Source organism: Camarhynchus parvulus, chromosome 4 (assembly GCF_901933205.1).
Source record: "Camarhynchus parvulus chromosome 4, STF_HiC, whole genome shotgun sequence".
NCBI classification, from domain to species: domain Eukaryota; kingdom Metazoa; phylum Chordata; class Aves; order Passeriformes; family Thraupidae; genus Camarhynchus; species Camarhynchus parvulus.
In genome coordinates, this window is record NC_044574.1 from 49,793,873 (window position 1) to 49,820,574 (window position 26,702).

The 26,702-nt window shown below is 40.2% G+C and overlaps 1 protein-coding gene across 1 annotated transcript; it reads left to right on the plus strand.

Moving 5' to 3' along the window:
* Positions 1 to 203: 203 nt before the first annotated feature.
* EIF4E (eukaryotic translation initiation factor 4E) lies at positions 204 to 24,782 on the plus strand. Its single transcript, XM_030947164.1, has 7 exons — positions 204 to 315; positions 9,196 to 9,302; positions 10,940 to 11,035; positions 13,032 to 13,095; positions 14,997 to 15,110; positions 17,590 to 17,729; positions 19,581 to 24,782. The coding sequence occupies exons 1-7, from the start codon at positions 298 to 300 to the stop codon at positions 19,693 to 19,695; spliced, it is 654 nt and encodes a 217-aa protein (XP_030803024.1). The 5' UTR covers positions 204 to 297; the 3' UTR covers positions 19,696 to 24,782.
* Positions 24,783 to 26,702: the final 1,920 nt, after the last annotated feature.

The window sequence follows — 26,702 nt, forward strand, 5'->3', positions numbered from 1 at the left end:
CGGAGCACGAGCGGCTCCGCCGCTCGGGGCCGCTCCATGCGGCCAGCGCGGGCGGTGCCGCTCACCGCAGCGGCCGCCAGAGGGCGCTCCCGGCCCCGCCCGCCTCTTCCTGCCCGTGCTACAGTAGGAGGGGTTCCCGGCGGCCCCCGCGCCCGACGACTACATCTCCCGGCTGGCAGCGCGCCCCAAACGGCCGCCGGGCGCTCGTGACCACCGGGCGGCCAATCGCGTGCGGCCCGGGGCCTTTACCCGCCCCCGCCCCGCCCCGCGGCGCGTCCGCGATCCGAGCGCTCTAAGATGGCGGCGGTGGAGCCGGTGAGTGCCGCGTTCCCTTCTCCCGCCCGCCTTTCCTTTGCCTTCCTTCCACCGCATCCTGATCCCCTTCCTCCTCGTCGAGGCGCCGCTCCGCTGGCCGCGATGGGCGAGGGCGCGGCGGGGGCCCGGGCGGGCAGGCCGGCAGGAGGCGGCTGGCCGGGGAGGCTGGCGAGGAGCGCACGCTCGCAGGGGCCGCGGCGGGGGAGGGGGCGGCGGGCGCTGTGGCTGTGCTGGCACCGCCGCTCCGGTGCGGCGGCCGCGGCTCCGGTGGGAGCGGGGCCCGCGGTCCGGCGGCGCCCATTGTGTGGCGCCCCGCCCGCGGCCCCGGCGGCCGCCCGGCCCGCCCGGCGCATGTGGCGCGGTGGGGGTGGCCATGTTGGTTCCCGCCGCCGCGGCGAGCCGGGCGGCGAGGGGCGGCTCCTCCGGCAGCGGGGAAGGGCCGCGCTCCCGGCGCGCTGTGCTCCGGAGGCCCCGGGAGAGGCACCGCGGTGAGCGAGCGCGGGCTCGGTAAGTCACAGGTCTGCTGCAGGGGCAGCCGCGACAGCAGCCCGGCTGGTGAGAGTCGGCAAACGAAATCGTCTTTGCCAGGTTGTGTCATCTTTTATTCGAGGGGTGTTTGGTTGTTTTTCTTTTCAGACCTTTCATGATAATTCAGTACTTTTTTTTTTTTTCAGGTGTTAAGTTATGTTCATGGTGTTGTGCTCGGTCTTAAAAACGTAGCCCCAGCCCGCACTTCCATAATGAGCTGGAGCAGCTGGAAGTGTTCCAAGTACAGTTGTTATTCTAATCCCACATGATTGTGTATCATGAGGAGAGGACAGCAGAAGACTTTGTTAGGGTTACAAGAAAACACAGTAAAAGAGGACTGGTGCCTTGCTGCTATGCATACCAGCTGTGACTAAATAGCCAGTGTGCTGTTTGGGGAGGCTGTGTAACATTTAGACAAAGTAAAAGAAGTTTGAAAATCAGTGGTTTTATATAAAGACTAATTTTGCCCTTTTGTGTTAGGGATACTGATTTTTCTCTTAATGGTTTTCTTCTGTGGACCAAACCCTGTATTTTTACCTACGAGGAAGAGATTGAAGTGGGTCAGCATTTCTAAATTGCATGGCAGCAGCTGTGTACAGGGAGATTGTCAGTTATGAAAAGTGCAAGACAGACCACCAGCAGCACTGTTCCCGTGTTCTTCAGCCAGTGCTAAACACTTGTTTTCACATCCAAAAACCAATCTTTGAGTTGTTGCTCACATATCTGAAGATGAAGGCTTCCTCTCAGTGCAGTGCTTCGTGGTGACTGTGTTGCTTAGTAGGAATTGCAATAAATAATTTGTAATACGGCCTTTGGAAATCGAAATTACTCCAAAGGCTTGCGCCTTGTGGCTTTCTTTGCTGTGCTGCTGGCACAAAAACTGTCTGCACCATTTTCTCCATTAACTCCATCTGTATGTTGAGGTAGATATGAGCCTAATGTAACAGAAAGTAAACAATTGGTTTTGTCATGCTGTGTCCCAGCAAGATTGATTGCCCAGATCCAATTCAGCATGAGCAGTTGTGCTGAACCCTTAAAATTAGAAGATGGGGCAACACTCACAACAGTTTAAGTAATTAATGCAGTTGTTGAATGTTCTGCCATAGCTGCTGTGTGTTCACATCCAGGAGTCAGTCAGCTATCACCTGTGCTTGCTTATTTTCAAATTGAAGTAAATAACAAAGTCTTTGTTTATTGTCCTTGTAGGTGGCTTCCTTCTCCTGCCTAAGCCCAAAGTTAGACTTGCATAGTGACTGAGGTCAGAGGTGTTGCAGAAACACTGCGTGCTTTGCAGCTGAACAATTTAATTGCATGTGTGGTTAGGGATTACCCCTTCATCATAGGGGGGCCTTTCTGTTGCTCACCTGCAGAATCTGGACCTGGGTTTGTAGAGATGTCATCTATAATGCTTTCCTGGTGGGAGAGTGTGTCTTGGGAAATGAAAATACAACTGAGTATGGGTTGGGTTTTGGGTTTTTTTAATGCAGGTGTCTACTAAGATCAGTGATGTTTCTAGTGCTGTCATAGTTTCAAAAGTAGCATACATTGAAAGCCTCAAGAGGTTTGAATAATGTTTCAGGCCGTTAACAAATACAGAAACTTGACTTGAGAGTTCTGTAGAGAGTCCCATAATAGTTGTCAAAAAAGCAAGATTATTCTATATAAATACACACCAATTGCACAGTGGTTTACTTCCCCACTGTAAGGAGGGTATAAACCTTTGCGACACTGACAAGTTAAAATTCTCAGTTTTTCTTGTGATGTCTAGGTTTTTCTTTTAAAAATATTCAGATTAATTTTTGAGAACATGCCGAAGTGTCACCTGTTAGAGTGCTCATACAGCCTTTGAGGATTAAATGTGATCAGGTAAAACCATGCAAAAGTCCACAACAATCCAGTAGTAATGCTTCAGTAAACAGTAATTTACCAAAGGTGACTTTAAAATGTATCTGCACAAAGCCTGTAGCTTCTAGGTACATATGAATCTCATTCCTCATTGTGTGAATTGGAAATGGCATCATGGTTCTTTTGTATTTTTGCTTAATGGCAGTTATTGTCATAAATGCAATTCGTGTAAATTTAACTCTGTTTTTTTAGCCTACAACAATGACATTTCAGTTATCTGTAATTTGAAGAGTGCTTGTTTGAGAAGGTAATCCTACATAGGAAGGAATCAAAACTTTATTTAAATGAAACTATTATCTCAAGGGGTTACAAGCATAGTGGTGTAGGATCTTAAAATTCTGGAAAGTTCATAATAGCTCCTAAAATTCAATGTAGGCTGAAAGGTATTTATTTTGCCTTATTTGCAGACAGTTGGCATGTAAGTTTAATTCATCTTCAGACTGGCTCTTGTTGCTGGGTGTTTCTGCTGTAGAAGTCAGTGACCTGCTCTGCTTGAAGTCAGTATATCATTGAACTGCAGTATTGTGAACACAGTTGCTTGCTCATTGCATTTTTCTGAAATGATACAGGATAGATGTACCTTTCATGCTGTTTTATAATTGAGAATATTTATCATAAGCTTTTGAATTTTAACTAACATATCTGAGTGAGGATGGAGCTTCCTTTAAGAGGAGTATGTTGCACATCTTGTAAATTTTTTGAGATAAACGCTTTTCTGAAAGCAATTTTAAATAATTACATTTCACACAGCATATAAAATACCAAACTTATTTCAAAGAAATGCATAAAAATAGCATATGAAATCAAACTGTGTTTCATTACTGGCACTACCTGCAGGTGTGGAGGTACATGGGAAGATTTTTGATGCAAAATGTGTCCATTTTGGTAGCTTTCTAAAGATTAGTTTGAGTTTTGAGGAGATAGAGGGGAGCATTAAATAAGGGATGTTGGTAGAGTGCATGCATTGTGAAAAAGAAATGCAGGCTTTAAATGTGAATTAATGTGACTTTTTCCTTAGTTAAATTGTCTTTCACTTTTGAAATATTCTGTAGTCAGGGTAAACTTGAGTTTAGAAGCTGTCTATTATCTTGCAGTAGTCCTCGTTTCTTGACGTGTAAAGCCTGTTCCAGTATACGACATTGTAAGGAAGGTGTGAGTGTGCTGTAACACAACTGTTGTTAGTGGCCTTCACCTGCCAATTGTCCTTGATTCTGTGTAGTGTGGATGTAAGGCAGAAAAGTTTTAACTGTTTCATTTTTTTGTGTTGGTTTGTTTGTTTGTTTGTTTGTTTGGGGTTTTTTTTGTTGTTGTTGAGGTCTGTTTCTCTTGTGCCCTGTGCTGTTCGTTAGATAATCTGTATGTATGACATCCTTTGCAATCACTGGGCATACCAGTAGTAAATCCAGTACTTTTTCTTTGAAGACCTCTCTTGACCATTCATACATTCTACATTAAATTCTTTTCTGAAAATTGAACATGTTGTTAATTTTCAGCGGATATAAAATTCTCTGTTGAACCAGAGGCTCAGTATACTTGTGAAACATGGAGGTCTTTCGTGTAGGAGTGTTAGGGGAGACTAGAGGCTTTTTGTTCTTTGAGTCATCTGAACTGTTCTCCCCAGCACTTTTGGGAAATTTTCTTGTCTAAGTGCCTTAGAACTGACAGGATGTTATGTGTGGAAACTTATCCTATGGGTAGATTTTGTGTTCCAGTAGCAAAGGCAGCAGCAGAGTGCAGGCTGGGGTAAGAGGTGTTAGCACAAGGTCATCTTGCTTAGGCAGCTGCAAAACCCACAAAGATACTGAGATAGTTTGATATTGCTTGTAAGCTGTTCGCTAATGCTAGTTAGAAGTTTGTGAGTTAGATGGCAAAAATCTGATAGGCATTTTCATGAGTATATAACCCATTTTGCAGAAGTCAAGAGGACTGTAAATAGTCTCTCTTTTAGTCTGAGGTGATATTTCCTAGAAAACCTTTGACCATGGAGGAAGTGTGTGACTTTTTTACTTAGTCTTTTATTCCTGTTCTCCTGTACACATGTTCACTTCTGTTGTAAGGTGAGGGGATGTCACTCTGTTCAAATCAGGTTTCATGCTTGTGTCCTGATAGTGATAGCCTTTCTAAAAATCTGTGGTGTTCTAAGTAATGATGAATGCAGTTAGGATAGTTGCTCTCTATTATGCCTTGCTGTGTCACAAGTAGAAATCCTTTCTTTGTCCTGGTGTCTGGAAATCTACTTCACACATTTAAATTGGTAACAGGTGGCTCTTAGTACCTCTTTTCCAGTTGCTGTTATATGTACTACATATGATTTTTACCACTGTACATTCATTCCAGAGTTGTGTGTCAAATCATCACTTGGTCTGTTTTCTTACAGGATGTAATAAATGCTTGTGGGTGTGCTTTAACTTTTTTTTTTTTGTCCAGAATGTTTTGAAATAAATAGCTCTTGAATTTTGTGCCTTGTAAATGATCCTAACTGTAGTGTCATAGCACTTACCCACAAGGCACATAAGGACCACCAGATAGTAGAAATTGGTTTCCCCAAGACATCAGGTAACTGGGACATGCAGTTTTCGTCTATTGAAAACTTTAAACAAGAAGGTGAAAACTCCATAATGTAACTTACTTTGGTTTAATGCGAGAGACTTGGAAAGCCTCTTCCACTAATTAATTCTCTTAGCCTTCACCAAGAGCACGTAATAGTGCCAGGTTATGTCCTTTTGGGCAATAATTGTTGCACTCCAACTGGACTTGCTGAACAACTTCTGTAGGCAACTAATGACATGAATGTGGTCTGGGCAGCATCTGAAAGCCCTTGGTAAAACCTAGTCAAGCTGCTTGTTCTCCTTAATAAACAAACCTGATGAAGCAGTTTTTGTTGTAAATGCTTTGTTTCCTGTCCCGGTGACGTGCACACCTTTCTTTGATATGTTGGTCATTATGTGCCATGGAGAAAGAGTAAATAACACCAATTAAATTTGCAAGTGTCCAAATCCAAGTAATTGCAGATATACAGAGTCATTAAATGCTGAGTAGGCAAATGTTTCATGGACTACTGCAGGCTGATTCCTACATCAAAAACCATGTGGGTGGTGAATAAATGTCGCTTAATTATGTGCTGTCTTGTGTATGAGCAGTGGGATTGGCCATGCTTTCCAGTTTATCTGGTAGTACTACCCTATTTTATTACTTTTAAAAGCAGCAAACTCAGTAGTTACTTAGTGTATAGAGTCAATTTTAGGTTCAAGATACATTAGTTATGAGCAATGGTAAAGTATGATGAAGGATTTTAAATATAGTAGTCCAGAAACTTCAGGTGGAGTCAGTCTGACTTTGGTTAATAGTGTTGGATTTGCAGGGTTCTAAGCTGTGTGTTGCTAAAATGTGGACATTAATTTATGTGGTATTTATAGAATAGAATTGTATGCAATTTCTTGTAGAATTCCTTGGATATCAGGACTTTAAATGAACTTTAAATACCAATTAACAAACTTACATAGTTTCTATTTGATTAATAATGGGAAGTGCTTTTGTTGGTATACAAACATTTCATTTTGGTGCTCAGAGCAGTGAGATAAAGGTAAGATAGACGGAAAGAGGAGCTGATAGTGATTAACGAGCCCAAAATTAAAATGGTTATTTTTCTGTTTTCCTTGATGGCTGTGGGAAACAGAAGGAAGCTTCTCTCTGAGGCCAGGCAGAAATAATGTTCTTTAATACTAAGTTCTGTGTGTAGGCCTGTAGCTATCCTTGATGGGGCAGCCTGGTGCTGAAAAAAGAGTCTTTTCTGTTGGCATAGTTTTTGAGGGGAGTGGCACAGTCCTGGGTCAAGGTCATTGATAGGTGGGCCTTGGAGCTGAGCTGTCATTCTCTTGTTTTGGACAAGAGCTTGACTAATGGTTAGTCTGAGTTTCATGTGTGCCATAGCTTTCAGAATATCTACAGAGACTTGATGTTGTGGTGGATTAAGTAAAATGCATGTGCTGAGTCAGATGTCTTCTGTTTGTCCAAAAACAGAATTTCATGCAGTTGTGTGAAGGATGATGATTATCAGTGTACCAGGCAGGTGTTGAGGTTCATTGCATTTTTCTTTTTGTCTGAATGTGCTACCTTAATCCTTTCTAATGTAGTCTTCTGTTAGAAGTTATGAAACAGTTTAGCCCTTCATGTGTTCAGTGGCTTTGTATTGATTCTTCCATTTTATGTAGTTGTGATAATTCTGGAAGAGTGACCAGGGCGACTTTGGGATTAGCTCTTTGTATGTTGAAAGCTGGTTGCTGAGCAAACATGAGATTCTCAACTGAAATTGTTTTTGGAAGATACTCTACATCTGCATTCAGTGAGAGTGAGTCTGTTTGATGTTAAAATTCCTAGTGTAATAGCATTTGTAAATCAGTTGTGAATATTAGGTGTCACAGCTGCAGAGTATTGTGACTGAAAGCAAGCTTTATCACAAAACCTAGTGCTATTCCAGCACATCAGCAGAATTTTTCTTACTGTATTTGCACATGTAACTTTTCTGAATTTTCTAGTTAGGAGCCCCTGAAGGAACCACACTTAAATTTTAGTTGTCTATACTTATTTCTTTGTAATTTAATACAGATAATGTGAAGGAGGAGCTATTGAAGTGCTTCCTTCTGTGCACTCTCTGTCTTGAATTGTTCAGTGGGATGGTTTTGTGTGATTAAAGATGAATGATACCAAAAATAAGTGGGGGTAACACTAGAAATTCTGTTCCAGATAGAATTTGAAGGTCTGCTTAGCTTTTTATAGTATTACACTGGAGGAGATGTGACAGATTTTTCAACACTGTGCTTCTGTGGGTTTGTTAGTGATGATCCCTTTGGGAGATCCTCAGAAAGCATTTAGTTTTATTTAGAGGAAGGCAATTGTGCTGTTGTGCTGTGTAAATCAAAGCACTGGCCAAGTGCTCCTGTTAGATCTTGACATGTCAGTCTCTTCACTGTGAATGCAGGTGCATGTAGATGTTCTGAAATGTCATGAGGTGTTTTTCTAGGTGGGCTGCTAAGCTGAAGCATACTTGATTACTTTCAACCATAAAGGAGTAGCTTCTCTGATGTGAAGCATAATATCGTGCTTAATAATGCTAAATATCTTGATAATGAAAAGAAAATCCCTGTTAAGACAGATCTTCAGGTGTTATCCAGGAGAATTTGCCAGCTGGGTCTGTGAAGATAGAGCAGTGTTATCACTTCAAATCCTCTTTTCAGCAGCTTTGGTGTGATAAATGTATGTGGAAGTCTGGAATAAACTGTTCCATTAATTAAATTGCTTAACATTACTTAATTTACTCCTATGTTATTTTTTTCTGTTAAAACCACAAAATTTAAATTAATTTTAAAATACTGCTCTTATATTGCCACACTTGGAAACGTCTAGAGTCTCTGAGTCTGCTGTACTTAGCCTTTATTTATATTACTGAAGTGCTTTTTCTTTCATGGGGTCAGCTGTATAGGCATTTTTGTGCTAGCTCTTGGGAAGGAGCTACAGTCCTCCTTCTGTGTTTCTGTAATATTCTAGCATGGATTGCAGGTTAGGGAGGGATGGTGGTAACTGGCAGAGACACTTGGCATCACAATAAAGTTTTGTATTCCCTGGTTTGAAGGAAAGGCATTAGAATTTCAAATCTGACACAGTGACTTCTCAAACTGAATGACAAGCCTGAGGGGGTTTGCATGCAAAGAGAATATAATTTACTACTTTATGTTAAAGTATATTTAACATTTCTAGAGCTGTCTCTAGAAAGTTGAAAAATAACTCTTGAAATCAATCTAATACATACTAAACCAGTAAGTACATTTATTTCAGTTGGAAATTTGAGAACTGATGTGCATTCAATCAAATTCTACTGTTTGGTTCATGATGATGTTGCAAATACGAAGATAACTGTGCACTGGTTTGGCTTCTAGCTGCTTGCAGTAGCTGATTTTAGATATGAGAATTTTAGTTTTATCTTCTACTTGTAAGAATAGATTTTTTTAAATAACAGAGCCTGTACACCTGTTTCAAATGATGCTCTGTCAGAAGCTCATAAAAATAATTTTTGGTCTGAAGTTACTATTCTCTGAATTTTAGATGTGCATATTCTAGATAACATAGATTGTACATTGATAAAATAGCACTCAAAACTATTTCAAAATTAGACAAGTATGTATAGTAAATCATTTTGGAAACAAATTACATAGGAAGCAAATCACTGAACAGCAGAATGCAAGTTTCTGAAGTTAGTGTTCATTGTAGGATCTGTTCAGATGTTGAAGAATAAAGGGATACAAATTGTCCCTCCATTATGCGATGTGGGCCCACAATCAAGATAAATTATCGCAACTCTTAGCTTCATCCTTTCTAAAGTAACTTTAGAGAACTAAATTACTTCAATAAAAATTAAGAAGAAATATATTAATAACTCCTTTCTTCGAACAGGAAACCACTCCCAACCCCCAACCTGCAGAAGAGGAGAAAACCGAGCCAGCACCTAGTCAGGAGGTTGCCAGCCCTGAACAGTATATTAAACATCCACTACAAAACAGGTAAATGGTACAGAAACTGATTGTAGTTTTGCCAGGGATAGAAAAATGCCTGTGGCTTTGCAGCTCTTGTTGACCCTACATTCTCTAGCAGTATTTGGGGAATTCTCAGGGTTTTTTTGAAGATTTTTGCAGTGTTGCAAAGTAAGGAGAATCTGATCCAGATGTTAATATTCAGAATCTTCTTCAGGTAGTGCAGTTACAGAGGCTGAAAATCTTTGCAAGTTTTCAAAATGCAGCCAGGTACTTTGAAAGAGCATGGCTTTGCTTTTAGTTGGAGGCAGGCAGAGCTTTTGTTGATTTTTCTCTGGTGTATTTTAAGAGGCTGACACAGAGATGAAGCTGCTGCCCACTAGAACTGGGAAACCTTGCATTCTGCCTTGTACTTGGGTAAATTAAGGTGCTGGTGGTAAAAACTTGTAGTTAATATTATATTTCAAAAGTAGTGAAATTCAGGCCCTCTTAGAGCTTCAAAAAGACCAGCTTGGAAGTAATTTTCTCCAAGTGAGCTGATGGGTTGCTGTGGAATGCTCAGTACTTATTGTTGGCAGGTACCTTTTACCAAGTGATACCTTACTCTCAATTTAAGTTTTGAGCAAGTGTGGAAAACAGTGCTTCCCTGTAGTGCTATGCTTGCTGCATGTATCCCGCTTTCCTTGTAGTCTTGCAGCTTCCATCTTCCGTCTCTTTCTTCTAAACACCTTGACTAAATTGATGCTAACAGTTCCTTACAAGTGTTGGTGAGGCTATTACTGGAATGGAGTAAACTTTTACAACTAGGTTTGAAATGTCAGGAAGGGTCTCAGAACAATAGATTTGACACCTAGTGACTTAAAGCTCTCAGCTGAGAGAAGATAAATATAGCCTAGTGCTGCTAACCTGAGTGATTTCAACACTACTGAAATGATCAGAGTGGAAAAAAACCCAACTGTTTGATTAAATGCCGCATTAGGTATCCTCTTCTAGAGTTTTAAATTGCTGCAATGATGCTTTTTAGATTCAGAAAGAGCATCTTCATGTGAAAGGTTCAGTTTTGTCTTGATATTTGTACTCAGCAGAGATTATTTTTTTCATTCAGTCTTGTCTTTATATATGCTACTTTTAAAACTTGAAACAATTGATTTGTGGGCATTTGAGGTGGTGCCATTAGTAAGCTTAAAATGCAGCTTGCATTTTAAAATTTCTGCTTTCCTAGTGTGTGAGTGCTTGGGAAGCTTTCATGTCATACATACCTTTGGAGTGATCTAATTTGCTTATGTAACCTTTACAAGGAAATTACTGGCCAGGGAGCCCAGTTTGAATTGTTGGTGTTGTTTTAGACCATAACCAGTTGTTTGTGGTAGGGGATTGCAGTTTAGCAGTGACAGCAAGGAGAAACATCTGAAGTTTAGAGTCTTAAAAGGATTCCAAAGCTATTTAAAATATTTACCTAATGGATTGATAAAGTCTGCCACAATTCTTGTAATGAAAGCACAGACATTGTTAGTCTGTAAAGAATTGATCGTGTAGCTTATTGATGAAAACTGACTTCCATGCTCATAATATATTAAGGTTTGCAATTAGTTTGAATATAACAATAGAAATAATTACATTTTTAATATACTTTAATTTCTGTATGTTTTTCTTTTGTTCTCCTTTAGATGGGCACTCTGGTTTTTTAAAAATGACAAGAGCAAAACTTGGCAGGCAAATCTTCGTCTTATCTCAAAGTTCGATACTGTTGAGGATTTTTGGGCGTAAGTAAAGATTTTTCAATCTGCACGATAATTTTGGGATTTGTTGGCAGCTTATGTCCAAGTCAAAAATCCCATAAAGTACTCAATTAACTGCAAATTCTTTTGTGTAATCTGAAATACTTGCAAAATTGAAGGTGAAGTCTTGTTGAAGAAAATGCAAATGGAGTTCTTCATCCTTTAAATGCCCATTGTCTTGCGTAAGCACTGCAGCACTGCTTATATTCATGTGTATATAACAGACATGTAGAACATTTAATTTGTGCAGTAGCTATCTCATAGTAACATGAACCTGTAAATTCTGGTGGCCAACTGATTGCCACTTCCATGGCCCCACGTTTTCCTCCTTGATTAAATGGCTCATGTTGCATGTTCAAGAGTGCCTGAATCTGAAGCATGGTAGTTGAGACTCATGCAGATTAATGGCATTCCTGGAAAAAATTTGTTGGAGGTTACAGAAGAAATGACCTTCATTCTAAGTTGAAGGTCTGTGAGAGTGGTTAGGCTCCAGCAGCAATAAAAAGCCCCTGAGGGTGGGCCTGTGCTTTCAAAACACTTGCTTCAATCAAGATTTTTGCCTGCCATAATGCTAAAACATGGAGAAAATGCAAGTGCTGCAACACTGAGAGTGAACAAAAAAGCATTATGTATTTGATCTTAGTGTTTCACGCTACATTGAGTGATAGAGTTCTTATTTTTGCATACTTTTTTTGGACGTGATCCTCATGGAGGGAGGTGGAGTCAGAATGTAGTAATAGGACCCATCAGTGACCCATTAGCAAAGGGAGGAAACATGCTTCAGCCTTTTCAGTAACTTTGTTGGTGCAGTCCTAACAGGGAATAGGATTCTGGGCTTGTAACCAGCTTTCCCAATTCCTACTGTGGGGATGACTGCAAACTGTGATTCACTCAGCTGACAGTGGTGGGGTATGTGATGGGCAGCTGAGTTGTTTCAAGCTCACTACTAAAATTGGTTAAGGGTAAGTTTTTGAGCTTCTGTAACCAAGATATAGTCTTGGTGATTAAAAAGTAATCTAGATATCTGCAGTGAAGGTATAAAATCAGCCACCAGCAGTTAAGTTACACCTCGTTTGTGGCTGGAGTGGGAAATAGGTGTGTTGCTCTGGGGAGAAGATTTCAGAGTCAAGGTAAATTTAAAAGAGGCAAACTGTTAAATTTGTAACTGGTGTTACAAATTCCTTTGTGTGATATCTCATTGTTAGAACATCACAGAAATCAATTTTCTTTTTCATGCTGAACTATGCCTCAGTATTAGTTGGTCTTGGGCTACAGGTTGCTGTAAAATGTGCAGGCCTCTTTCTGAAATCTGACCTGTTAGGGATGAAAAAAGGCATTTATCTCCTTGTTTGAGGAGGAGATACTATGTACTCCTTTGATTGTTTTTCTGAATTGCACGGTTGTAAATTTAATTCTGAATATACATTTTATTGTCTATCATCTGTTTTGCCTTTTGAGTCCGTAATTTGAATTATCAGGCCTACAGCATTCATACCTAGAGTGCCGTATCAAATAGCAAGGCTGAGCATTTCTCCTAAAAAAACTCTCAGCAGTGTGAGTAGCCCTAGAAATATAAACAATTCTCCTTATTCCATGAGTGTATTAAATACTCATGGACACAGAACCTCTTGCCATGAAAGCTCAGTGAGTTATGTTCCTAATATAACATAACTCCTAATAACTTCCTAATAACTTTGGACTTCAGTTCTAAACCTTAGAACCAGGTTTAAAAGAAGCATTGGAAATTAGTTTAAAAGCAGTTGTGAGGTTCATATTCCATTTTGCTGCTTTAAGCCTAGAACATCTTAGTACTGATACTTTTATATTGTTAAAAACACTAAAGAAATAGGATTGCTTCTGAAATAACTGTATTGCTCCTTAATTTTTGGGCTTTGTTTGGTCATACGTCTTAAATTCTTCAAGAATTTTGTACCTTAAAACAATGCTTCGTTTCTAATCCTGCTATTTTTCTTTTCAATAGTTTATACAACCATATCCAGCTCTCTAGTAATTTAATGCCTGGTTGTGACTACTCGCTCTTTAAGGTAGGCTTGCTAACATTTTTTCTTGAGTTAAGGGTGTTGATGGATGGTTTCCTGACTAAGCAAGACACTGTCCAGTTATTTCACTTAAGACATTTAGGAACATGGTTGGGAATGTCATAAAGGTGTTAATTTTTTTGAGGAGGTCCCAAACGTTGTCTCAAAATCAGTTTGTTAGTTCTTCTGAAATTGCAAACACTTGCTTAACACATATTAGACAGTAGATTTTAATCTGTGACTGTATTAGTCTTCATTTTACGTTTGAGATGTTTGTGCAAACAATTAAGTGTAATTTTTTGTAATATAAAGGGTTTTCTAGCTCTGTCACTTGATGTGAAATGAGTTAAAGTGTCTGTGGGAGACAGCAGTGTTGCCCCATATTCATTCTGGGTCCTGCTAGCCAGATCCACAGTACTTCTAATAATTTCTGTACTACCAGGTATATGCTGTATTACTTAAGCATGAAATAGAAAAGTGCACCCAACATGGACAATAAGAACATGCTGAGGAAGTATCCAGACTAGTGAATAGGGAAAGTGTACATGAAATCATGTCTCAGCTGGGGTGGAGATCTCAACTGGGGCTCTAAGTTAAATCCTAACCTCTTGGTAGTGCTTCTATCATGCAGCTTCCTTTCTGGATTCCAGCACTTCAATACTCCCTAAACTGCTGGTGTCTGGTTCCTCCTTTGTTCATAAAATGTAGCTGCAGGCTGGGGCTCCTCAGCAACTGTGTGCACTGTTTGTAGCATAGAGGTGCTGCTGCTTGGGTTTGGGAAGGTAATGATATTCTAGGTGGCTGAGAAAGCTTACTAGAATTTTAAGTAGCTATAGGCCCTTCAGAGATTAGGATATCTGTGGACATTGCTTGTATTTTTTACATCAGTTCTTAATTGTGTTTTAATTAAGTCTGTGTATCTGCTCTGTTTGCTTAAGCAAACAGTAATCATTATATAACTTGAAGCAGTGATAATTATATAACTTCATGGAACAGGTATAGAATTGGCGACTGCTTCAGGCTTGCAGGCAATCTCTTACTGCTGTCCTTCAGTTGTGACCTCTTAAGAGGTCCTCTTAAAGGTGATGAAGTAGTTTAAGCTCTGCAGCTGCCAGTGAGGGTGTTATATTTAAAGTGAGATGACACCATTCCATCCTGCATGTTGAACACTTAGTTTTCAGCCATAAGTTTTGTTGTGCAGTTCTTAGTGGGCAGTTCTTACAGAATTCCTCTGTTCAGACAATTACTTACTTTTTTAATGACTTTCTGAAGTGCAGCATAGCTGGTTGATACAGGAGTAGTAGCTGCCTGCTTTGCTGTATCAGCACATACAGAAACATTTAATTCAGCACAGGGCCCCGGGCAAAATGTGAATCAGGTTTTGCTTTGAAAGGGTATCTTGTTTTGTTTTTTTTTCTTTCTCTCTCCAACAATGAAAATTCTCTTATTTTCATCTTGCATGTGAAGGAAGTCGTTGAGAGAGACTGCCAAAGGTGTCTGTTTCAGTGAAATAATCTGTATGCATGAGTGAAGAAGCACTTGGCTGATCTTACACTGAGTGCAAGACATAAAATAAGGACTCCAGATAAAATTAGCAGCTATGTTCTGGTTTAATGCAGGGCAAAGCAGGTGGTTGTCTTGTTGCCTCAGGATTTTTTAAAAATGTAATATGTAGCTAAGACTTTTGCCTGGACTGTGATGCTTCTGTGGAACCAAAAATTCACTAGTGTGCGCTTGTTGTTTTGTAAGTTTGATACTGGTGTGAGGCAGTATTTCAGGACATTCTGGTATGTGTCTTAAACTGTACGCCTCTTCCTTTTCTAACTGTTCCAGTTACCACTAGCCTTTTGGTGGCTCTTTAGGAAAAAGAGATGGAGTCTGCTTTAACTTGTGGCCTTTCTTTGCAGGATGGGATTGAACCCATGTGGGAAGATGAGAAGAACAAGCGAGGAGGCCGATGGCTAATTACACTAAACAAGCAGCAGAGACGAAGTGACCTTGATCGCTTCTGGCTAGAGACAGTAAGCACCAGTGGCAGCTGAGGAGCCTTGTGTTTGTGTGAAAATACATTTAACTGATTTGATACTTGGGTGCTATGCTACTCTCACTTCTTGGTAGCAGAGTGTCCTGTAGGGTTTTATTGACAGGCTGTATTTGAAACATGTTTTTTCAATAGTGATCTTCATGTGGATGTATTCTGTCTTAATGCTTCCTTGTAACAGGGAGAGTTCTGTAGGACAGATTATGCTTTTCCCGTGTAATGTACAGAACATTACTGTTGAACTACTGTTGAAAATAATACGTTGTCTTGAGTGCTACTTGCTGGTTCAATTCATAAAACAATTTGTTTTACAAATACTCTTAAAAAAAGGGAATAGTTTTCAGGTTTTGGCTTTGTTGAACAAGGGACTCTCAGATTTACTTTTTTCTTTGTGTATTTATCTTACTGCTGGGGTAGACAATAATAGCACATTCATCCTGTATATACACACCATAAAAATACTTCTTTTTTTCCATTGCTCTTATCTCTTTGGTATAGAATTGAATGGTAAATTCTAGTGTGGATTGCAGTAAATGTATTACAGAAAAATGTGTTGTCGAGGAACTGACTCAGAATGGCCTGAGACAGTCTAGCGGGATCTAGGATTTAGGGACATGGATTGCAGACAGGACAATGCACAGCAGTCTTGGCATATCTCTCATCTTTTGTCCTTGTTGTTGTGAGAGGCAAGGAGTGTTGCACCCCTTTGGAAGGGAGAAAAGGCCTTCAGAATCAAAGCAGAGGTGTCCAAAATGTCAGAATTTCAGGATCTTTGTAGTCACTGTAGTTGTGTTTTGAAGCATTGAGCATCCCAGTACTGGGCAGTGTGACTGCATGTGAGCAAATTAACGTCCTGCTGCATGTACTTGGCCTAATGCATGTGTGAGTCCTGATTGCTGATAGCCATGACATATGGCTTGGAAACATGTTGATAGACTGTGCAAACTGAAGGCTAGAGGGCTCTGCTTTTTGCTTAGCAGTGTGCAATGGCACAGAGCCTAAATACCCAGGTGACTGTGATAAGTGCCCTGAAACAACCCTGTCACTTCTAATTCCAGTAATTATATACAACCAATTTTCTACAATAGAAATCAAAGTCTTTATAGCTCCTCTTTGGATCAAATTTTTATTATAATATAATGATCTTAATTGTGAACTGAACTTCATTTGAGAAGACTTTTTTCTCTGTTGTGCAATGCTCATGAAAAATGTACCTGAGTAGTGTTTATTGAGCATGGCAGTCATCTTTGCTTGCGTGTGAACTAAGACAGTTGGTTGATATTTTGCATGTTTGTGTGTTGTTTGATCTCAACTATTTATAGCTTGAATTACTCAGTGCGTGTGTGCAGCCTGCAGTTGGGTGTAACATTTAAAGCATGTTTAGTTATACCTGATTTATTCATTAGCACACTTTGTCCTTTTTGCATTTCCTTGAGTAAGCCAGCCCTTGTTGGTGTGATGGGTACTGGCCTGCTTTGTTTGAGAAGTTGCAAACATGTTGAATTACCAAATGTTATAAGTGATACCACAAAACTGACATAACTGCAGTGTATTTAATGTACTGTGCAAGTGAAGGAAAAGTGTCCATTTGCAGATTCAGTGTGCAGAAAGACTTTATTTTTAATTTCAGCATAGTCCAGGCAAATCTGTCTCGAGCACAAAAAAGCATTAGTTTTGAATATCAGGATTGCTTATTTTACAAGTTGCAAGGTGAAGATTTTAAATACCACTTTCACAGTTAGCCTGTTGCATGGAGCTGTGACCTTGCTCAGTCTGATGTTCCTGGCCAATTCCAAGCTTCACTGCTAGAAACCTGGGAGGAAGAATCTTGTGTTACTTGTGCACCTGCATTGGTGCATTGTATTAAACCCTGTTCAGGATCACTGATGCCCACTTTAGAGTTTATGGAAATGCTGAAGCTTCCTGTGTTGATCAGAAGTAACATTTCATTGGATAGCACTTACTGTCTGGCTGCAGTCAGATTTACCTCTGAATTGATAGACTTCAGCATAGAAATGAAACCTTATGTACCTGATGTTGTGCAAAGAGTCCTTAACAGATTCTTCCTAGATAATGGATGGAAACACCCAAAAGTTCAGATTGGTCATCTGTATTAAGTGTACTGTAGAAAGAAGAATAGAGCGCTTTAATTCTTCTCTTGTTTTGGATTGGGAGGATGGGGTGGAAGGCAGCACTGTGGAAATGATCAGCTGTGTCAGAACTTGCAGCAGGTGGCAGAGGAGGAGGAATGGAAAATTCAGACTAGAAGGAAGATGCCCTACTAGAGTGTGTTCACTTGTAATATTTGGAACTTGGAAGAAGACACTGCAATAAATAGAAAATTATTGTTGTGCGGCAAGTGGCTGTAGGCAGTAAAATGTGTTCCATCAGTCCTTGTGTACACTGAGTGCTTGCCTACAGAACAGGATTCTGACTCTGAACTGCTTTCTCTTTCACAGCTGCTGTGCCTTATTGGGGAGTCATTCGATGACTACAGTGATGATGTGTGTGGTGCTGTTGTTAATGTTAGAACTAAGGGTGATAAAATAGCAATATGGACAACTGAATGTGAAAACAGGGATGCTGTTACACATATAGGGTAAGTAATGTGCTCGCTGCCTCGGCTCTGTGGAGTGGAACCATGCATGTACAGCCTGTTAGCTTGAGGGAGGAGGCATTTCAGGCAAGTGGAGCCTGTGCAGAGCTGTGTCCCCAGCTTAAGTAACTGTGCCAAATTGTGTTCAACTCTTCATTTCTAAACTACTGTGAAGGTAGTGCTGCAGTACAGAGTAGTTACTAACAGATGCCCATACACAAATCTTGGCAAAAATTCTCATTCCACAACGAGGCATTGTAATTAACAACTGTAGGTAATGTGCAATCTGTTCCAGCCTGGCAGTTTGTAAAGGTGGGTAGTCAGAAAGAGTAGAGCATTGATACATTTTTTTCCAGAAAAGTGATGCTTTCAAATAAGATAGGAAAGGTGCTGCAAGTCTTAAGCACAGAAGGCTGTACACAAATTTGAGGTGGGGAAAAAGCTGTACAGTGATGTGCTGTGAAACTCTACAGGTAGTGTTTTCCTATGTTTTGCCTCTGTTTAAGTACAGATAAAGCAATGCTGATGATTTGTGGGTTATTTGACCTGCATGTTGTAGTCTTTAAGTAAAGCAACAGTAGTTGTCTCAGATTATGAGTCTGTGCTATGGAAAATGCATGTTGTGCTCTAGTGTGCAGCAAGTATTACTAATTACACAGTTACTATTTACACAGTTATGTGATTACAATTACTAATTACACAAGTATTTATTGGATTCTGTAGTACTAATGTTTTGGAATAACTTGCTGTTAAATTTGTTATTGTAGGCCATTTACCTTATGCAAACTAATGAAAATACTTACTTTCCTGGCTTGGTGCATCTGTCTTAAGCCAAACTTGAACTGTCAGGCATAGCAGCTTACTTTTTTCACTTCCTGATGACTCTTTTGATACATGCTTTTTTTTTTTTTTTGGGCTTTGAGAATCTGTGTCTGCCTCCTACTAACAATTTAATTATACAGTCATGTTTCCAGGCTTCAGTGGTGTTTAATAATAAACAAGCAAAACTAAGGTATTCGTGTTCTGCTACCACAATGCTGCAATAAACTAGTAGGCATCAGACAGCATTTTAGAATGGTATAAACCATTAACTAAGGAGCTGACTCCTTTAGAGAACTGTGAAAAAGTTAAGATTTTTGCGAACTGACACAAGTACCAAGGTAAGTTATGTTGTCTGCTTGCTCCCATGGTACCTTAACTCCAGACAGGAGTGGCCATTAGTGACTGGCATCTCACTCTGTGCTAAGGAGCACTGTGTGTGTGTGTTTATGTCTGAGGCAGGTACTGCTGCTTCTTTCTCTTAAGACATCAGATCCAAGGTGGTTTTTCTTAAAGCTTCTGTTGGGTAAGGTGCCCATGATGAGGTCTGTGGGACTCTCTCTGCAGCCACAATGTGTTGGATGATTAGAACTGACTGTTCCAGGGAATTGCTGTTTTCTTTGGTTCAGGTGACTTTATCATCTCAGTAGTTCTGGAACCATGAACCATGAGTTCTTCATAGCTGTTTTGTTTCTGTGTGTGGAAATACAGCTTTCTGGTTTAATGATACCACATGAATGCAGTCTAGAGTCCCTCCATTTTGCATTTATTTAGGCCTGTTAATTATTTTTTTGAAGAGCTTGTCCTATGAGATGTGGTAAGTCATTTTACAAAATTTTACATGGGTTTTAGATGCAATACACAAGAAAAATCATACTTCAAGTCCTTTATTCATATCTGAGAAATTGTTCCTAAATAGGCAACTCTCTTTTTTCTTTTTTATGGTGTCCCCAGATCTTAAAAGCAGGTGTCCTGATACTAATCCCTTCTTAAGGACTTTGCTTAAACTGTTGTTTTATTTCTTTTCCTCTCCAGGAGAGTATACAAGGAAAGATTAGGACTTCCTCCAAAAATAGTGATTGGTTATCAGTCCCATGCAGACACAGCTACTAAGAGCGGCTCCACCACTAAAAATAGGTTTGTTGTTTAAGGCGACACCTTCTGAGTATTCTTTCATAGGAGACTGCGTCAAGCAATCGAGATTGGGAGCTGAACCAAAGCCTCTTCAAAAGCAGAGTGGACTACACTTAAATTTGATTTCCATCTAAATGTTGCTAAGATTTGTGAGAAGTCTCATTCGCCTTTGTCTTGTACTTCTATGTTCAATTTTTCTATTTTGGCCGAAGTAACTGTTACCAATCGGAATTTTAGTACACTTCACCCCTCAAATCCATAAGTGTGTTTCTGGCCCACTCTGTAATAGCTTGGTAGAAACATTACTATTGCAAAAAATAATTTGTTTATCCACAGTATTCAGAAAAGAAGTTGCATTTCTGTACCTGCAGGAAATTACTCTGTTTTACATGTGCATTGTATGCAGTAAGATTTTGCTGGTTTGGAAAGGAGTATGGTGCATACAGTTTTCTAGCAATTTTTTTATACAGCATCATCTTTGCTGTAACCTCTGCTGATGGCTGCTAGATTAATTTATTTGTTTTCCCTATTTGATAACATTAGTGATATTTTGATTTCAGTTGTTTTTGCTCATGTAACATTTGGTGAAGAATCTGGGAGTATGACAAAGGTGGAATAAACATGAATTTTGTGCATTCTTTGGTAATTTTTTGGTTTTTTTGTAACATCAGAGCTTTGCTACAGATTTATGCATTTCAGTCAAATCAGTGATCTTTTTGTGTGATTTCCTGAACATAAATGTGGATTTTTTTTTTTAATGTAACACCATAATTTACATTCCTTACTAGAAATAGTATGTCTGTTTTTGTATCTTATGCTGTATTTTAACACTTTGTATTACTTAGGTTATTTTGCTTTGGTTAAAATGGCTCAAGTAGAAAAGCGGTCCCATTCATACTAAGACAGTGTACAAAACTGTAAATAAAATGTGTACAGTGAATTGTCTTTTAGACAACTAGATTTGTCCTTTTATTTCTCCATCTATACAGCAAGTATTTGTACTTCTTGTGACAAGGCAGTCTCTGCTGTGGCTTCTACTGTAGTGTCTTCCAAGAGAGATAAAGTCTGGAGCTATAGTCTGTTGAAACTTTTAATAAACCTACTAGATAGCACCCTAAATCAAAGTGGAATTATATCAATGTGGCTACTGTTCTTTCTTAGTGGTTGGTCTAATTGATCGTGGTTTGTGTTCTTTCTCTTTTGACTTCTGTTTTATGCCCAACCAAGAATTTTAAGGGTACACAGAAAGCTGTTTAGTTTCAGGTAAGAGCTACAGTAAAAGTGCTTCAGTGAGTGATTCTGCTCTAAGGATATAATGCATAAAGTACAAGTAGAGCATCCCAGAGACATTGCTACAAGTAAAAGTATGAGTATCTAGATAGCTTGCTATTACATACGTCTGAGTAGTTGAAGCTTTGTTTCATTGTTTGAAAGTTACTCCAGAGAGCTGTTCGTTTACTTGGAAGTTCACAGGATGGAGGAGAATTTGAGGGTCAAGTTCACTTATTTTGAGCAAAAGATGAGAGGCTTGTTCTTTGCACCTCTTAGAGCATGCAGCAAAATCAGTGCTTTATTGCTGATTTCTTGTTGTTTTTTTGGGTTTTTTTTTAAGTGTGTGATGTACTTAAAGATCTTGCCAGGGCTGTGGAGCCTTTCTTCAGCTAAGTGTCAAGGCAGGTGCTTATTGGGGTTTTGATCTTTGTGATAACTGATTAAAGCGAGTTTAGTCACTGGCAGTGAAGCTTCAGTTGCATCTGCCTGATGAAGGCATTCAAGTGTCTGCCTGCTGAAATAGACTTGAACACTTTTCTTGCACATTTGTTCAGAAGTGTGTCATAAGGAGCATATCAGACTGTGCCAAAAATGTCTGGATCATTATTACGGCTGTTTAATGGAAACACTTTGAGTAGACATCTCCATTTAAAGATGCTATTCCTTCAGTATTGGGCATCAACCATGATATCTGTGAATAAGGAGAGAGCTGTCTAGTCTGTTTGTGTGCTGGTTTCTGTGGATTCTCATGTAACTGGTTGCCTGTCCTGATTCAGCAGGTGTGAGAGCAAGTCAGGTTTGTTTAATAGGTCCATTGATAGTAGAATATAGCAGTCCATGCCTGTTTCCCAACTTCAGCTAATCATCAGTAATGCTTGCATGCATGGGAATGTGAAGATGAATCAACCTCCTAAGTGCTGACTGTGTGTGTAATTTGGGAGCATGGCAGCCAAGCTCCTTCAAAGGAGTGTCCCTGGAAACAGTGGTAGTGCTGCCCTTTTGTAAAGAGCACTGACATTAACCTGAGTGCTGTTGTGAGAACTACATAGTATTGGGTTTGTTCATTGCACTCCAAGACTGACCAGAGTATTATTTAGGGTAGCAGCTTTTTGTTCATCTAGAAAAGCAATTAATAGGTTATATTGGTATGGCCTCAGGTTTTTGAGGCTGAACCTATTGAAGCAGCCAGCTAATTTGCACTGTAGTATGAAAACTGCAAGGAGGTTGATTTGAGGCTCTCTTTGCTGCTCACATAACTGCAGTATTTTTAGAAGACTTGAGAGGAAATTAGCTGGCATGGTTGCTTTATCAAACATACAGCCTATGCCTTTAATTCATTTTTAGAGGAAGCAAATAACCACGAAACTTGTTTTCTCCAGCTTGCAAATCACTTTGTACTGCATACTAATGTTCTTCTGATTACAATGGTGTAGTTTGTATTTGTGTGCTGAGGGGAAAAAGCTGAGAGCTCTCCATTCTATGTATTACTGTCACAGTCACAGGCTCAGGAGAGGACAGAGCAGTAAATGTTGAAATATCTCCTATTGCTGCTGAATATTCAGTGTCATTAAACTCCCAGCAAAAGGGGAGGCTGTTGTCAGTGTGTAGTTTTAGTAAGCCTAGGAAGACTACAGAGTAAAAATGTATAAAGCATCTTTTTGGAAGTGGGGTTATGTGGTACAAAACCAGAGCAAGGAAAGACAGCAGAAATTGCTGTGCTAGAAGAGCTGTAAGAAGGTGCCAAAATACAGCCTGTGAAGATGGAGGAACAGATGAGGAATATGTGTGAACTGTCAGCTTCTGGGTATAACGTTAAGTCTTGGACTGTGCAATGCTTTCCATTGTCACTTCTGTTTGTCCTGCTGCACTGTCATTGTCTTGTCTATCAAGTTGTCTCTAGCTCAGGAAACTTAATGTTACCCAAATTCTGGAAACTTGGAGTAGTGGCTTTTAGCCAAGCTTAGAGTGAGCTCAAAGCTTCCATCCTACCTAATGGAATCCTTTCTTACTAAATTGCTTGGAGAAGGTACTCTGGGCTCCATTCTTAATGCAAAAGAAGGCTCCACTCTTACTTAATGCAAAAAAAAAAAAAACAAACAAAAAAAACCCCAAACTAAAACTTTCCATTTTAGTCTCTGGAAGTGTTATGAATCTTCCCTTTGATATGTGACCTCCCATGTTTCCAAGAAGCTTAATTTTTGAGTATTGGTCTGATGGTTTTAAAACTAGTTTTTAAGAACATCTGTACTAAAGTACTTTACCAGACAGTTAAGCTTGATAGTTAAAACCATAGTGCTTTCAGGCTGCCTGGCACTTAACTTTTAGATGACTTTGCCCTCTGGAAAACAGTCAATGGTTTCTGCAAAATTTTTTTGTGAATAGGTTTTACTTAGGTCTTAATTTTTTTTTTTACTATAGACTTTGTGCCTTTTCCCATTGGGCAAGAAACAGACAAATGGAAATGACATGACCAGGAGGGAAATAGGTGTAGCTATTTCATTTTGAGGCATTTCATACCTGTCCATCTACATTCTTTGGAGGGTGGAAGTGCAGAGTGTGTTGGCAAGCAGTGTGGAACCAGCCCTGTGGAAGGCACCTGCTGCCCCTCTCCATCATCACTGCAGAGCTCCAGGAGCTGTTCAATCCCAAAGGCTTGAACAAATGGCTTGGCTGTTTTTGATGTCTTTGTGGGACACCCATTCACTGCAGCTGCTTGAATAGATTTTCTGTCTTTTAGCTCTTAGAAGTTTTGTATTCTGCCAGGATTTGTTTTCAGGTATCTGGCTCTGGCACTGCAGCAAAGCCTTTAATAAGCACTTAAATTCCTTCCCCTGTGATAAGAACCACGGTCACTCTCCTTGCCTGGTGGCTGTCTGGCACTTTCCCAAAAGACTATGGGATTCCCTCCTAGCCTTCCTGTTTTGAAATAAAGCAGGTTCTGATGTCCAGAGCTAAATGTGAATTATGGCTGTGCACATGATGGTTGTTATGCTTCCCAGCATTAACTTGTTATTTTGTGTGATGCCTTAAATGTAAAAACATCCTAGCTGAAGTCTGCCTGTTGGTATCAGTTTGCCTGCTAACCAAACAGCTCAGATTTATTTTTTTTTAATTCCCTGCTAGTACTGAGTGTGTGACAAGCTTAGATGTGAATTTGTGGGGTTTATGACTGCGTGGGGTTTATGACTGCCTATGCTTTTCTTGTCTCCATTTTTCTAAATCCTGATGATTTTCAAGCCTTACTAAAACCTGTTTAATAAAGGGAAAAATTACACTGAGTCTAGTCACTGCTTATTTAGTCACTGTGATACCATGGAGAGTTCCAGGTGTTGCTAAACCCAGATAAAGACCATGTGTGACTTCTTTGGCATAATAATCTGCTTATGGGATTTCATTTTTTTATCTCTAGCCATGTAAGTATGATAATAGTGAAAATGATACTTGAAAGTGTGTGTGAATATATCGTATATAAAGCAAAAATTACTCATCTATTTTTTCAAAGTAGAAAACTTTTGTTATTTCTAAAAGGTTTCTTTGACTTTCTGTAATGAATTACTGGATTTTGCTTACAAGAGGTAGTTTAGATCAATCTTTTTTCCTATGTTGTGCCTATTATTGTTATCAGAGTTGGAGCCAGCCTCATAGGTCAGGTTTGGCATTCTTTGAAGTAAAGCTAGTTTTTGAGCCTTATCTTCCTCCATATGTACAGGGTAGTTTATCCTAGTGCATCTCGCCCTGAGCCGTACAAATACACAGAAAATACAATGGGAAATTGGAAGGTACGACTTTATTTCTGTAGTTTGAATGAAAATAAAGTTTCTGAGGAACTAATGTCTCAGCTTCTTGACTCTCTATGGGATGTAGAGAAATGCAGCTCAAACATACATGAGCGTGGAACTACTTTGAAGCCTGTGTTCTCTCTTCAGTTGGCAGCTTGTGTGTCACTGGGGCTCCTGCAGCTCACTCCCACATCAGCCTTGTGCTGAACAGAGCTGTTGTTAACTGCAGTGATTGCAACACTTTAACAGTGATTGCAAAATCACTGCTCTTCCCTTGTTTACCAGAGCTTGTCCAGTAGGAAGGGATAGTGTAAATACGGTGCGGTGGATCAACCAGCAGGAAAGTGCAGCTGAACCCTCAGTGGGAGCTCCTGTTGTGCCACTGCAGTGATGTCAAACAGTTGGAGACAGCGCCGGGAAGTTGCAGGAGAGCTTTGGTCTGCCTGGGCTGTCCACTGGGGGCTTCAGCACCAGTAAAAGACTCTGCAGGTGTTACCACTGTACAGCCTTGCACTTGAGTGCCAGAGAGGTTTTCTGATACAAGAGTAGATGTTTGACTTGGCTGTAGATTGACCTCACTACATGTTCATAACGTGTGTTTGGAGTGGGAATGCTACTGCACAGTGAGGAAATGGTGACTACCAAAGTCTGGAGGTGGAGATGCTGCTTCAAAGTTTCCCTGGACCTGGAAATTTCATCCTTTAGTAGATTTCATAAAAGCAAGGGAGAAATTTGCAGGCTGACATATGGGAACAGATTGTTTGGGTAAAGAAAAGAAAAAAACTTAGGTCCCTTAAATATTTATGGCTTCATTGGTAGAGGTGTCTTCCCTGTACCCATCAGCTGGGGGGTCAGGGGGAGGTGGGCATCAAGGGCAGAACTGGGGTTTGGTTATTTTTTATATTTTTCTGCCTCAGGCCATGAGGGTTTTTCAAAGGTCATTTGGGGAGAAAAATACTGGCAACTAGATTCAAGCACTGACAGTTTAATGGAATTTTAAGGTTAATTCTCCCTTCAAGGTACTGGCATTCCTTTAATTATGGTTACAGTAGCCCCTAATCCTCAGTGTTATTTAAAGTTTGTGATGGTGACAAGGCCTCATGACATGAATGTCTCTTTTTGTCTTCATTTGCCAGTGTTTTGTGGGGGTTGTAACAGCAGTAACTGAGCAATGTGCTGCAAAAAACCATTGTTTGGATATGGATGACTTCTTGAGCAATAGATGATTCTTTCACGTCTGTGCAAAATGTGAAAATGATACAAAGGGAAGAATTAGGTTTTGTAAAGGATTTGCTGCTTTTCGTTGGCCATTGTTTCTCGGTAGAGACGGTGCTGTCCAGCTGTCCCTGCACAGCTGTGCACAGCTGTCCTGCACAGCAGGAGCGATGGCATTGCTGAGGGGACACTGGGGCAGCCCTCAGCAGCTGGGAGCTGCTTCTCTTCTCTGAGCTTGTGCTGTGGGAGGAGCTCTCAGTGATCTCCAGTAAGCTCCAGGACTGAGAGATGAAGTTTTCACTTCTGCTCTGCGACATGATCTCCTCCGGCTGCACTCCTGTGGTGTACAAACATGCTCCTGGTCCTGTGCACTTGCTGTTGTTGCACTAACCCTGCCCCTTGAGGGGATTTCTAGGTGGGTATTCATGTGAAACTCTAGGTGTTCTGCCAGAACAGGATTAATTCTGGATTGAATACAACCCAACCAACCGTTCCTCTTCACTGCTCTTGAGGCTACAGCATAATTGCACTGGAAGTACTATGGTTTGGGGTCATCTCCAGTTAAATTACCTTGAGGCAACTCAGTCCTCCTCCTTGCCTTTAATTTTGGAGCTTTTCTAGGTTTGAACAGCAGAGAATCAGCTTCTTGGAAATGCTGGAGTGTAGCTATGCCTTTGTTTTAATACAGATAAGCTTGAACTATGGCTTAGGTCTTCTTTCGTATCCCCTAAAGGAATTTGCAGCAGAATTGGCATGT